This window comes from Protomyctophum parallelum (assembly GCF_964188405.1).
Source record: "Protomyctophum parallelum genome assembly, chromosome: 11".
NCBI lineage: Eukaryota > Metazoa > Chordata > Actinopteri > Myctophiformes > Myctophidae > Protomyctophum > Protomyctophum parallelum.
In genome coordinates, this window is record NC_139707.1 from 18,024,410 (window position 1) to 18,040,054 (window position 15,645).

Here is a 15,645-nt window from a genome sequence, read left to right on the forward strand (position 1 = left end):
CAGTGAAATTTGGAAGCTTGTACTAAATGTGGGAACAATAAAAAAGACAAGGTTTAACTAAGGTAAACCCTGCATCATAACCTATATTACTTTTACCAGACAAGAGGAGAGGCACTTTTTCTCTGGATGAAGAGTAAAATATGAAGTGAACTCACCCCTTGTCTGATCCCACTTCTGACACCAATTGTTATGATCAATAGCTTACTGATTCTAATCTAAGTACTTGGACCCTCGTCTGGTTCTGGTGTGTGACGACCCGGTTGACATTTCCATGGTTCGGACAGACGGACATACGGGCAGGCCTGCTCCGGGAGAGAGATTAACATGACACGGAGACTTGGTCACATCAATACAATCACAAGGTTTATTGTCTTACAGGATCATATATATGCTTGCATACTTTGTGTCCTACTGACGTCACTGACTAGACATCACAAATCACTGCCTGCAGCACGCGGCCTTCAGCGTGCCCCTAACAGACCTAGGGAATGTTACAGTTCCGGCAGTGCACCTTACGCATATATCCATACACATATATAAGTACATTGCATATTCACGTACAAGTACCTGTTATCAGTACACAGCCTGTTGGATATATTACAACAGGTATTATTACAGCTATAGGCCTATATATACCTGCAGCTATAAGATCCCACGTAAATGTTTCTCACACAATTTCCCTCTCTTAACAGACACAAACATGTATACTCAGGTATAATAATCCCATCACCTGCAGTTAATGACGCCCATGCACTTTTCCTATATTTACTATATATATATTTATTTCATTATTTGTATTTATTTTGTAAGTTATTTTGTCTGTCAGAATGTTATGCTTTATTCTTCAAACATGATATGTGTAGAGAGGCAGGGTGGATAGCTTGCGTGCATGCTTCTGCAACTGAATTATACTGGCTTGTCCCAGCAATGCTATTGTATTCAATCTATTTAAGGCATTGATTAAAGCACATATTTTTGCCATCTCAAGTTCTCAACTCTGAAAGGTCACATGTACGCGTGCCTGTGATGTGGATTTTTGGGCCATGTCGCGGGCTACACGTGTACACACTCAGACACACTCGATTGCAAGTTAAAGTTTAGTGATTATATATGTGCAAAATGCAGGTGCCTCGATCAATTCAGTTGCCTGCAGGCTATTGTAATTGTGGCTTTGCGCTGTAACAACATGGCAATGCGATCATGTGAGACTCGATCACTCGAGAGATGGAATGAATGAATCTATCCTCTCCCAGTCCCAGCCCAACAACGACAGCGATCGCATAACGCCTCACTCGGCATGAATGCAGCATCCTCCTCCTGGTACCACAAGTGCAAACCGCGATGATGCTGTAGGATGCTTCAGGAAGATTCATCCCAGTTGTCTCTCCGCGCCCACGGTTTGGACATGCCGGTGAAACTGAAGATTCCAACTGAAATTAAGTAGACAACGGACATAAAACAGTCTGCGATTTAGATTGGGATCAGAACAAAAAGTCGTTTCAACTTGACATCAAGCGTCGGTACGGGTGCAGTAGCCTATAGTCTCCTGCTTTTAGAAGTTGGAAACCCAATGGGCTCGGGGACAGCCAAAATGATTATATGCCATATGACTTCTTTGCTATTGGCTCAAATTCTGTACATTTCTGCTGCTACAACACCTCAGGCGTGCAGTATTTTAGAGACCTAAACGTATAGGCTACCTGATACTTGAGATTGTGCCTATTCAGAGGACCAGACTACAGCTATCTTGATCAACATGTGGTAGGCTACCGGTACTTTGAAAATCTATATAGACAGTATACACATAACCTCAATGAAGCATGCATGAAGGAATTAATCCTGAAGAACCAATTGGTAATTGTTATTCACAGTAATGGAATGAAAGCACTATCGTGATATGATGGATGATAGATCCAGTAAGCTCATCTTGGTTCCTATTTTAGCCGTTCTTTTTGTAATGATAGGTTATCAGTATATATGTCCAGCTGGCAGCAATGCGTGTCATTTTAAGCCCGTGGAAAATGTAAGGGGAGTAAGTCTGCTCTCTACATCATATCTGGAAAGCGACGATTTTTACAAAGATCAGGACCTCGAGGAAGATAGCCCTCCAAAACTACCGTCAAAATTCAACTTCACTGAAAGGGACCTTGAGCGACACGTGGAGTTCCACATCAAAGGAGACGACGTGATTGTGTTTTTGCACATTCAGAAGACCGGCGGTACCACGTTCGGAAGGCACTTAGTTAGGAATATTCGTCTGGAGCAGCCGTGCGACTGCAAACCTGGCCAGAAGAAATGCACATGCCACCGGCCAGGGAAAGAGGAGTCCTGGCTATTCTCCAGGTTCTCTACCGGCTGGAGCTGTGGGTTGCATGCAGACTGGACAGAGCTGACGAACTGTGTACCTGTCATTATGGACAAGAAGGAGGCTCAAAGGAACAGACGGTAAACATCTTTGCTCTTTGCATGTTTTTTGTGTGCGTAGTACGTATACACACCCGAGCGTGTAAACTATGCGTTTAGGCTAAACTTGTTGTAAGCTAATTGTGTTCATTGTAGCCTAACCGTCCGTCCGTCCGTGTGTGTGTGTGTGACTGTGTGTGTGTGTGTGTGTGTGTGTGACTGTGTGTGTGTGTGTGTGTGTGTGTGTGTGTGTGTGTTTGTGCGTGCGTGCGTGCGTGTGGGTGTGTTTGTGCACGCGCGTGCTTGCGTATAGCAGATTGAAATGTTCAAGTTGGAGTGACCTGACCTGCAGTACTGAGTACCACTACCATACCATGCAGTAAACTAAAGTCACAGGCAACTTGTGACTAAAAGTTTGATGCTGTCCCATTTCATGCTGTCCCATTTGACACAACATTGTATGAACAGTGATGGATTTATTCCACATTTATTCCACATCTCTTCAAATGTAAACCAAAGTGAGAGAGAGAGAGAGAGAGAGAGAGAGAGAGAGAAGAGTGATTTGATTAGTAAGGGCCGGGGTTAAAGGTGTTCCCAGTTTCCCCGCTCCACTGTACCATGGTACCCATTCAACAATGTAAATTAATATAACAATGAGACGAGTACTTACTCCCATGCCATCCCATATTCTTCTCCTCCAACACACTTGAGCAACCCTGGATCCTGCTAAGGAAGCAATTAAAAAAATTGGTTGTTAACCCTGTGACAGGCATGTTGGTCATCATACGTCATCTACATAAGAAGAGTTGTAGCCAACGCTGTGGTGCCAGACACGTATACATTTCACATGTTGTCCTGCAGGTTGTGGACAGTGCTGGTTTTCAGGTGTGTACTTCGTTTGACTGTTGGAATGGGTCACTGAAAGAAAACTATAAACGACCCCAAATGGGGTCAACCATGCATGCACAGCATTTTTTCCTATATTGCTTGATGGCTGGACCTGGTGAGAGCTGGAGTGGACCTGGTGAGACGTAGGAGGGGCCCGGACAGGAGTCAACCAATAGAGCCTAGTCCTTCCACGTGCCAGAATGGTACCTCCCAGTCCCGGCAGAGTAGTTCAGGAGGAACGGATTGTGTGGCCCTGGTTTTTCCCTAATGGGACTGATCGAGGGTATCTACTGGGACATAAGTCGGGACTTGATCACCCCGGCTGGGTACCCTGAGTGAGGGGTATGATGTTGGGAGACCCGAAACCCCGATGACCACCAAGGGCAAGGTGGAGACTGCGGAACCATTTTGGCATATTTGTTTTTGTTGTTGCTTATTACTAACCTCGCTATGATGGAGGTCTACAATTTACAATTGCCTCAAAAAGTTCAGACAACAATCAGTGGGCACTTCAGCACCCCAAATAACAAATTCTGCCACAAACGGACTCAAAACAAGCCTTCTTCAAGTACTTAACTTCAGAATAAGTAAAGGGATAGCAGGAAACCTGCTATCTGTTGCAAAGGCTGGCATTTTTTATTGAATAGTGCACAGATCCTAAAACTATGAAATCCTTTTAACCAAACCTGATGTCACAGCTGGATTAACAACATTAACAACAAACAATACAGAGAACCATTTGTGAAAATAAAAATGTATCTTAACCACCCCCACCAAAAAGGAGGGAGAAAGCTTTGTAAATAAAGTTCTTCTTGCATTTAAATTATACCCCTCCTTCTGTCCTCAGCGTGGCTTTCCGCAATGAAAGACTCCTTTACACCTGCACAGTTGGTCTGGTGTTGTTATTTCCTACCTGTGGCATTTAATCAATTGTGCTCTACTGATTTACAACCCTCCTTTTACTTTACAACTCCATTACACATTCCCTAGAAAAAGCCTCCTTCATTTTCTGCATTGTGGGAACTTGTTGCAAACACAGCATCACCTGATCCTTGAACTGCATAGTATTCAAATGTTACTTCAACTGACTTCAAGCACATCAAAAAGAAGAATCCAAATGCAACATATATACCTGCAGCTTGTCTCCCTGCAGCTAAACAGTTTAGACCTTTCTGCTGGGCATATTTACTGTATAATGTGTATGTTTCTGCTGAAACCTCTGATTTGCTATCAAGCTTGTGGGCTGCTATTTGGTCTTTTACTTCTCACCAAGCTGGGCCACAGCCCTGCTATTCAATCAGTACCATGCAGTTGCTTGTTGGCCTAGGGGTAAGACCTTGACATTGTGTTCTGTCAGGGAGGTTAGTGGGACTAGAAGTACTGTACAAAGCAAAAGCATACCTTCATACCCAAGTGTAGAGTGTAGACACTTCAAAGAGATTTAAAAAGGCATACTGTATGTTTCACTATCAATATTTTATACCAAGTGCCTCAAAGCGCCATATACTGTATGTGTCAACTCACACCAAGGTGTGAACTAGTGCACTTTGGGCTGGTGTGTGTTAACACCAACAGTATAATGTATTTTATAGCATTATTTGATCACACAGTAATGTAACAAATTAGAATAAGGCTGATGCATTGCACACCTCAACAGGTTGGTGACAGGTGTGTAGGGCAACAGTGCAAAAGGGTATCTTTGAAAAACAAAGAAGAGGACCCACATACTGTCAGAAACTTGCCAAAATGTTGCTCTTTTATTAAGTCGACGTTTCGGCTGTTAGACCTTCATCAGGACAGACACAATGATACAATAACATTTATAGATCCAGTGAGGAAGTCATGGAGATGCAGCCCATTGACTGCAGAGATAAACCAAAACCCAAATGTCACTCCCCTCAAAACCATATCAGACCCACCCTAAAAGCCTAGAACATGACATATACTGTACTGTATGGGGAAATAATTTATTGTGTTGAAATTATGTTCAACTGTAGGCTACGATTTAATTGCACAGTATACACACCCATCGCAACAGAAATAATGATGTTCGTACTTCGTACTAAACCACAGTATGTCGGTGCCCTCTGGTAATTTAATTATTGCTGATGAACAAGAACTCCTAATGCTATTTTATTCAAAAAATTGAGGCTGAGTTTAATCACAGTACAAGCCAAATGCCATCAGAATCCATAAGGATAGAACGGGCTAAAGGGCCAAGAGTCATGATTGATTTTCCTCTGTGGTCTTTCATCCCTATGGATGAGGGCATCCATCTCTGTCCACTCAGAGGTTTAAAGTTGGCCACTAGGACACATCCTGCTGTCACACATACACACCTTACTTGCTCTCCCTCAGGTCTTTGTTCTGCTGCAGTCTTTCTTGATTGCTGATGTGATTTATAGACTTTGAGGCTGCAGTTTGTAGTGATATCTTATATCTACAACAACTCAGAGTTCACTACCATTGTATTGACTTTACAGCTGCTGATGATTCATTTTTATTTATTTATTATTATTATGCTGATTATTTGTTTTATTATTATTATTATTATTAGATCGAGATGGACATATACAGTAGATACAAAAACCGATATGTATATATATTTGGTTGATTAATTCTGAAACAATAACTATTATTATTGGTGTTTTATTTTATCTCAGCCCAATGTGGCATGAGTATTTCATTAATGTAGTCACTGTTGTTTGAGTGCCTGATTTCTGTACTGCAATTTACGATTTGGAGTGTTAAAGTTACAAATGAATGTCATAGTGTAGTTGAAATCTATCTAGGTTTGTCAGTGATTGATATACTCAATTAAACTTAAATATGCATATATAATCCATACCGTCCATTAATATTAACGGCAAAATAATTGAGGGAAAGCACAGAACGAGTTCCTTGAAGCATACTGTATCTTTGATGTCAGAACTGCAGTGATTGTAGCAGAGAATTCCCTTCATTTCTTTGAAGAGTAAAAATATTTTTTAGCGCCAAACTACAAGGACATGAGCACATGATTTATTCCCTGCAGTGCCAAGTGTTTCCTTTACTCAGGAAAATTGTTCACTGGATGAGGCAGCCCTTCATTTCACAGCTGCGGCATTCTGCACTTACCGAGTTGCCTTGTTCATTGTTATGAAGTACAGTAGGCACCCAGCAGCTTCTGAAATTTTCCTCCAACCAAATTTAGTTACAAACATGTCATGTTTTACCCCCATGTTAGCCACAGGTACCATAGCACACGTATGAGCTAGCAAAATAGATAACTAATATTATGAAAATGTCATCTTAAATTAAATAAGTACCGTAAATAAAAAAGAGGACCCCCTAAAAAACAAGATGCTGCTCTCAAGGGTTATCCTCCAGTGAAATCTAAAAAATAAAACAAAATAAATCTTGGAAAACAGTTCTAGGGCAGCGCTCTGTAGGAAGCTAGCCGTCTAGAAGAGGGTCTGTCTGAGTCTGTCCAGGGCTAATCTCAGTGACAGATTTCTTGTGCATGCTGCCAGTAGGCCAAAAAAGTATCTCCTCATATTTAGATTTTCAGATGTTCATTATATGAACATGGCTCCACCATTGACTTCCATGATCATTTATTTATCATAGAAGAAGTCAATAGTGGAGCCATGTTGTTATTAGACCACAACCTTTTATGTTGGTGAGATTCCCTTATAGTGTCAGGCCTCATTAAGGCAGATAATGTTCACTTTTACACAGTACACTAATTAGGAACTTAATTACACCATGTGCAGTAGCTCAGTAATTTAACTGGATCAACGGTTGAATTTTAGATTTACGAAATGTTGTATTTTGGAATGCTGACAATGTGTCACTGCCAAATTCAAATGGCATGCCGTTGTTTTGTGGTTGAGAGAGAGCCTCTCTGAATGAGTGGCTTCAATGTCGAGGGCATTCACCCTGCCAGCTCTGATATGGCAGTAGGGGCGTTTCAGGGCTGAAATGGGGCAGTGGTCGGAGACGGAGGCAGCATTGTCTGTGCAGCATTGCATGGCCTTTTCAGATGGGCATGGCACAGGTTGATCCAGCTGTGCAGTGCAGGAAAGGTCAGGCGTGTCAGACTGTATCAGTGTGTGTGTCCTACGGTGGGGCTCCACTGGAGTGTGCTGCCAGTCAGGGGAGAAGTGGAGCAGGCAGGCCTGCTGTCTTTTGGGGCCTTTGGGAGCAGCATGCCTCTCATTGCTGTCCTCTTAAGTTGCTATGAGGGAAGAAGCATGTTAATATGAGAGTGGAATGTTCTTCTAGTGCTTGGGTGGAATTTTACAAGCAACACACCACCTTCAGTCACGCAAGGAGATAATCTTTTGAATCTTTGTAGTTTGGATCATGTTCCTTTCAGCTACTGTAGAAATCTTGATAGTTTTACATTTATAGTATTTACTCTGTTGAGGATACTTCAGTATCTCTTTTGTATTTGCATTCAGTATGATACTGAGTCACAACAGAAGCCACCGTTTTCCTTTTTCAGACAGAAGAAGAGCTTGACGCTCGAAATGTCACTTTTCTGGTATTTTATCATTTGATTGTGAATGCCTTTTAAACGTTCTGCATAATCTTTTTGTACAGAAGCTATAGTGTCTGAACCAGCTGTAGTTATACAGTACATGTATTGTTATAGAAGAAGAATGTGTAGTGACACATTTCACTGAAATATTTAAAGAAAACTGTTCTTACTTTTGAATTTCCCCATTTGCTTTTGTATCACTTGATACCATCCTTTTTCCATCAAGGTTTCTCTCCAGTAAGAGAGAAAGAATGCACTTTCTGCTCTACTCTGTCATCACTAAAACTGCTGGCTTGAGGTAAAGAGATTAAACCTGCTAAACATTCACCCTGATGTCTGTATAAAGAAATGCATGCAAAAAATGGAGTAGCCTTGTAAAGTTCAGAAAATCAGAGAAGTAGCCTCTGTATATGGACTTTCAAGGTTTTCAGGTTTTCTAATTATTTAAACAGAAATTTAAATAAAGTTTTAGTCAAATTCTGTCATTATTTATTTAGAAAAGTTGTTCATGATGTCAACTTTCCTAATTCTATGAAACACTTGGATAAGAGGGAACACCATCAAGCTGAATCCACAATTAGTCTTGCATATTAATTAGTCGCCTATATGCATTGTTAGCAGCATTAACAGCTTTTCAAATACAGTATACTATATAGCGTATATGTTTTAACAATAAAAAAAAAAAAATTGTTCCTGTAGTACCTTTGGGCAGTGTGCGGGTAATTTATTTTTTATTTTTGCTAAATATATTTTATCTAGCTGTGTGAAAGTTTAATAGAAATCCTCATACCTAAAAATGGATTCTGCTTCATTACAAAAGTTGTCTGTATTCCACAAAAGTTGTTGGCGAGGAGACACAGAGCGGATCACACTATGGTCCCGGCAGATGTTGTGGTAGTGTGAATGATGCGTACCGTTCCCGGGAGCGGATCGCCCAACCGTCCCCGGGACCGTAATCAATCATGTCTCTAGAAGGAAATGACTTATATATTTTTTATAATGACACATTATTTTACCTGGGTTGTACTTCTGGTAATGATAATCTGCTAGTGTTTGAGTAGCGCGAGCCATGAAACAAAAAAACACATGCGCTGCAGCTAGGACAAACATACCAAGGAATAGTCAGTGACGCCACTGTTAACATACCAAGGTTACGTACGTGACGTCACTGTCATACAGACGAGAGACGACGTTACATTGCGCTGTTTCAAAGACCATCAGCGCACACTGCTTTGGTTGTGTAATAATCTTTATTGTCCCGAAGGATATTTGTCTTCACAGTTTGTTCAAACACCCACATCAAAAACAACACATACATAGCACATAACACCAAGACAATACAAAAACATGAGGTCCCCACTGTATACAGAACCATCCCATCATACACATACACTACTGTATACAGAACCATCCTAGCGGCGGGGCAGTTTGTTTAATGTCACGATGGCTGAGGGGACAAAACTCCCACTAAAACGGCAAGGTTCTGTATCTTTGTCCAGATGGCATGAGGTTAAATAAAGCGATATAGAGGATGATCAGTGTCATTTGATATTGGAAGTGTTAGCTGTGTAATGGTTATGTTATTATTATATTTGAAGATATGGAAAGTGCTAGCCGTGTACTAGCCGTGTAATGGCCTTATTGTTGTTATGTTATCTAACTAATCATCTTCTAACTAATAATTCACTCAATGTCTGAATGAATGAATGTCTGACTTTTCACACAGACATTGACTATAATAATTTACGGAGGTCTCTAATTACTTACACATTATCACAGGGGTGACTTGACATTGTAATTGGCTAGCTAAATCAGTGGGAGGGGCCATTTCCCAATGCTCCTGTGCCATCGAGCCAACCACACTTGGCAATTTCCCCAGAATTGCACCTTTCCTGTACTACTTGCAGGTCCATACCAACAGTCCTACAGTCATGAGTCCGAGACCCTACCCAAAACCCTACCTAACCCTAACCGCATGCGGACGCCACGGTGATATTTAACCTGCCACGGGTTCGTTTTAAGCCTCGGTCCCAGGCTTACTCATCTAAGAAGAGAAAAGCCTGGTCACAATAGAGGGTATGCGCGTGACATCATCATCAAACCTGGAAGTTATGCGGTAACGCCTACTGAGTGGCAAAAAAGTACTTTCTGGCCTTGAAAGCCCATACATCCAAACAAAAAAGTCCAATATGCTTGCATTAAACAACGATGTGCCATTCACTTTATTCATGCGCTATATAGTTAGGCAGAGAGTGCATAGGCGGAAATGTTGGGACGGAACATCCGTCAGATGTATTTCCCCCGGATACAATATTTGTTTGATCAATCACCATATTTGTTTCATTCACGGAGAATGTAAACAGATTTGTAAAGCGTCAACGTCATTTCCTTGAGCGTTACTTCCGCCAAAATCCCACCACTTCTGCCTAATTTCAGCTATGCACTCTACAACAACTAGTTATTATAACTCAAGACAACGTCAAGAACACAGCCAAACTTTATTATTTGCATGTCGTCGTTACTGATCCATTCTCCTGTATTTCTAATTATCTTCCTCCTCTATTTTACATCTTTTACCATTTCCTCCTTTTTCAACTTCCAATTGCCCAGCCCTGACTATTTATTTTATTTTAGCTTAATTTTTAATTATTCCCCTTAATTCTAATATGCTACTGTTATGAATATGCTGGCAGTCACAGAAGCACTACATGCTGCCCAAGCTGCTTCCCACTCTGCAGTACTGATTCTCCTAGACCTATCGGCAGCATTTGACACAGTGAACCACCAGCTGCTCCTAGACACCCTAGCGGATCTAGGCATCGGTGGAATGGCACTAAAGTGGTTCTCCTCCTACCTCACCGACCGGACCTACCAGGTTTCCTGGAAAGGCCTGTTATCATCCCCCCGAACCCTCCAAACTGGGGTCCCACAGGGATCTGTACTTGGTCCCCTCCTTTTCTCACTGTACACTAAATCCCTTGGCACTATCATCTCTGCTCACAATATATCCTATCACTGCTACGCCGATGACACACAACTGTTTCTATCCTTCCCCCCCTCTGCCACTCAGGTGGAAGAGCGCATCACTGCATGCCTGGCTGACATCTCACAGTGGATGTCCTCCAATCACCTCAAGCTGAACCCAGACAAGACTGAGCTTCTCTTCTTCCCAGCTAAGTCCTGCCCTATGCGGGAGCTAACTATCTCCGTAGACAACGCCCTGGTAACGTCTGTCCCAACAGCCAGGAATCTTGGTGTTGTCCTGGACAGTCAGCTCTCGTTCAAAGCTCACATCACAGCTGTCACTCGATCCTGTAGGTTCACACTCTATAACATACGACGAATTAGACCGTTCCTCACCCAGGAATCAGCCCAGCTCCTAATCCAGACAACAGTCTTGTCAAAACTCGACTATTGTAACTCCCTCCTTACTGGCCTACCAGCATGTGCACTTAAGCCTCTCCAGCTGATCCAAAATGCCGCAGCTCGCTTGGTCTTCAACCAGCCAAAATTCTCACATGTCTCCCCCCTGCTCCGCTCCCTCCACTGGCTCCCGGTCGCTGCCCGCACAGAATACAAAACTCTGATGCTGGCATTCAAAGCAACCAAAGGTACTGTATGGCTCCCCCATATCTTGCAAGTATGATGGAACCCTACAAACACTCCCGCGCACTCAGATCAGCCAACGCAGGGAAGCTGGAAGTACCCTCACTAAAAACGCCGGGACAACGCTCCACACGTCCCAAACTCTTCTCCCTTCTGGCTCCAAAACTGTGGAATGCACTTCCCATTGCAGTCAGAACTGCAGCATCACTCCCAATCTTCCGCCGTAGTCTGAAAACCCACCTTTTCAGACTCCATCATGGCCCATAGCACTTACCCTACCCCCTTAGATAGCATTTCTGTAGACTTAGATAGCATTTGATACAGACTTATAGCATGTTATGTAGACAGCACTATAATTGCATTGTATATAGTCATAGCACGCCATAGTACATTATGTATAGCATAGTAGTATATATATAGTTTATATGTATAGTCTCATAATATAGATATTCCACTGTTACTTTCTTAGCTTACGCATGTTTCATGATAAATGCTTTTTTGTGATGTATTCCCATGCTTTTTGTTCTTGCTTAATGTAAGTCGCTCTGGATTAAGAGCGTCTGCTAAATGCCTAAATTGTAAATTGTAAATTGCAATTGTTTTAATCATCATGGCTTTCTTGTTTCTTGTTTCAAAGACAGCAAAGCCAAACCACAAATATGAGCGTTCTCTTGCATCCTTGTTTGATGAGAGAGAGAGAGAGACTGAGAGAAAGACAGTCAACAAAGTCCTTAAACATACAGTATGTTCATGTCGTCGTTACTGATTTTGTGAAGTGTGCAGGAATGCAATTTAGTTGCTCTCCTACGTTTTCCCAACAATTTAAGAAAGAATAAATTCACAACCTCTTCATTTCCAGAACAATCAGATTAATGAGCAACTTGCAGCAGCAGTAATGGCCCATTATTACTTACATGGCACGCAGATGACACACTCCTGCCCTACTCCTGGCTGAATAATACCCTGCGTCATATTTTATTCATTATAGCTGACGCAGAAAGGGCTGCAATTACTGTGTGGCCCTTACCACTTACAGCTGCGATCACTGAGCTGTGCATGTCTCACTGTACACACTACCTGCGCCTGACATCTATATGCCTTCATTAGGCATCTCTCTGCATGGCCCATGTGGGAGGTGGGCATTATCACACATGACCCAGATGAACAGCAAATGCAGATAGTGGCTCTATTGTTGCATTTATCCATCAGATCATGGTTCTAGATTCTTTATTACTATAATATAATAATGATACTGTACATTATCAGGGCACTCTGGCACACCATATTGCTTGTGCTAAGCCCCACAATTATGTTGATTCAAAGCCATGGATACATAGATTTAACCATAAATGCATGTATTACAAAGCTGCATCAGAGAGAGAGGCACAGTCATTTTGGCAGCAGGAATAACTAAATATGAGGGTGTGTTTTCTGTACTTTGACATTTAGAAAATACAGTCTACTGTACATGTACATGTGACAGCTGCTTAGTCACAGAACGAGGAATAACCTAGCAGGGGCATTGCCATGGGTCTACCCCCTTAATAGTGAAGCAGCGGGGTAATAGGTGCCCTACGGGTGTAGATGAACCAACGTTGAAGAGATCTATAGCTCTGGAGGCATCAGCAGGCACAGGACGCGAGTGCTCATTGAGATTATGGGATGTTTATTATGTGTGGAGCTGAGTGTGCCCTTGTGGGCCTTGGACTTTCAGGGTGTGGAGATTGCTTTTCATGTGTCATTAATCCAAGTCGTCATCGCTGGCAAGCCTGAGCTGTAATCCAGTTGGCTCGATAATTAAGTGTTACCTAGACAGGGCGTCTAACGGCATCCGTCAAGCACTTGTCCACTGTCTTGACAGAGAAAATAAAACAGTCGAGCAGGTGACTGACTGAATGTGATTTAAGAGAGTAGCCAGCAAATTATGTACTTTTCTGAAAAATAGGGCAGGCAGTTTTATTGAGATTATGTCGCATGACATAATCATAATTTTTAACTGCTATGTGGGCTGAGAGCAACATTTACAACAGCTGAAGTCTGTTGTCTCATGTAAATTCTATGTGATCAAATTCTGTAAGGCTTATTTTATCGTTCAAATGCTTATCTGACTGACTATGTTCTTCAGAAGATTTCATCTACCGGTAATCAGTTTTAGTCAGATTTCCTTTTTTCAGTTTTTTGCTGAATTGTTTCAGTCGCCTGTGTAAATATCCCTGTTGGTATATATGACATGTTAACGGAGATGCCTGAGTTGCCCTCCTTCTTATTTTATTGTTTAGTGTACGTTGATTCAATAGAGTACTGATCTGAGATTACAGTAGTATTTGGAGAAAATGACATGCTGTGCATGTTTATGAGTCATTCATTATGCATATTTGATCCTATTGCCACAGAAACCTTTAAGATACAGTAGGGAGCTGAAAGTCCATCTCTAAAAGCCACTCTAGGTAATGAAAGTAGTGCAGCTTGCCAGTACAAGCAACACAGCTTCTCTGATGCTGCTGTCAAATACTTGCTGGTCGGGCAAATATGAATCTCCAATACTCTGATTCAGCTCTTGCAGTGAGATTAAAGGGTAGTCTCTGGTCGGGTAGCTGGCCAGGACTTTATGCTCCACTAACATTTGTCTGGAACTCATTTTGTAGTGCTTGCACCCATATACTTTTAAAGCCTATCCTCCATGCTTAGACGGGATTGTATTTTACACTATAATATGGCACATATTCTTTAGATGTTTTGTGTAATGTTTCATCACTTGCATGGGGAATGATCGAACAAGTGATCTGCTTTTTGAGTAGTAGTAACATTTAGATTTCACCAAGAAAAAGAAAGAAAGAAAAAATGACTCCAGAGGCAGAGAATGTTCCTGTGGTGCTCTCATTAACCACATGTACCCTAGCGCCCCTATTCTGGGCATCTCTAACATTCTGCCAAAATAGACCTGAACATTGGGTGAAAATAGCAGAACTACAACATGCTGTGACATGTTTGCAGATCAGCTATTTTCACCATTTTACATACAATGTATACAGGGTTTATTTGGTTAATCCATTGCATATGATATTGCCCGTAATTCCTTTTAACTGCACACCATTGTGTTGTGAAGCTGTACTGTTAGATCCCAGTAAGCTTTTGATCAGAGCGAGATCACTGCCAGACTTGGTGCGAGGAAGGGGGAAGAGGCAGCTCCTATACTGATCTGGTAAAATGTAGTCATCAGTCTGATGGGGAATGAGTCAGCTAGGGAGTGTGTTTGAACGTCCCCAAGAGGCCTGCTTGGTGAGTGAGCAGCTCAAGCACTCCTATTATCATCGGGGCAATTAAGTTTGGCATCATTTTCCTCTAATTGAAGGGAGAGAATATTCTACTTCAGTGCTATAAGGAGCCCATGGAAAAAAGTAATTGAGTAAAACTAAGGTTTTAGCTTTAAATACCCTCTATAGTGTACTAATAAATAATTCAGCAAGCCAGATTGAAGATAGGTAGGGGCTTACCATTGCATTACTGTGAAACCCAATTAAGTACACTTCAGACATGCACAACACATTTTGTACGAGAATATGACTCCATGAAAATGACTTTCTGCTAATAACCTGCCATTGGTCAGGATTTCACCACAGGGTGTAAGTTATATGACAACATCAGCAAATGATCAGGAAATTGGTGGAAAATTGTACTAAAATATTTAGCACTTAAAAGACTTGATTGACCTCGTCACTTCTGTTCACGTGTACATGAGTGCGTGTGTGCGTGCGTGTGTGTCGGTCAATATGTGCGTGCTTGCATGCGTATGTGTGTGTTTGTGTCTCAGTGTGAGTGTGTATGTGAGTAGGTGCAAGGGGCACCTACTTCTTTACAAACTTGACAGATTGACACATCAAACAGTGACAGGGAAAATGCCAGCATAGATGCTTGGCTATGTTATTTCTCAATTGGTACCTGCAAGGCCTGACGAAAAGGTCTGTGCCTAGAATAACTGCAGCTGGAGTTGATTTATTATAACAACCTGGAGAAAGGTCATCTGTCCTTATCTGGGGCGAGCTGGTGACAGGTAAGCTGTGCTATAGAGGGGAGGGTGAGCCGGAGATGCCTGCCTCACGCTATACTCTTCAATTTGGCCTCAGTGGTTGAGTGAGCACCTGGCACACTTTTAAATGTAAGCACAGGTAGAGTCACCTTCACACAACCTAATCTCCCCTTGTAAGACCATATTGTACCACCCC

General features: G+C 41.9%; 1 protein-coding gene across 1 annotated transcript in view; it reads left to right on the forward strand.

The window, feature by feature from the left end:
- Positions 1-1,897: 1,897 nt before the first annotated feature.
- hs6st3b (heparan sulfate 6-O-sulfotransferase 3b) overlaps positions 1,898-15,645 on the forward strand; it is a gene marked incomplete at both ends in the record, with an annotated part of 69,564 nt that continues 55,816 nt past the window's right edge. The window contains one exon of the mRNA XM_083776032.1: positions 1,898-2,445. Coding sequence (XP_083632158.1) covers positions 1,898-2,445 — 548 coding nt within the window. The remainder of the gene's footprint in view (positions 2,446-15,645) is intronic.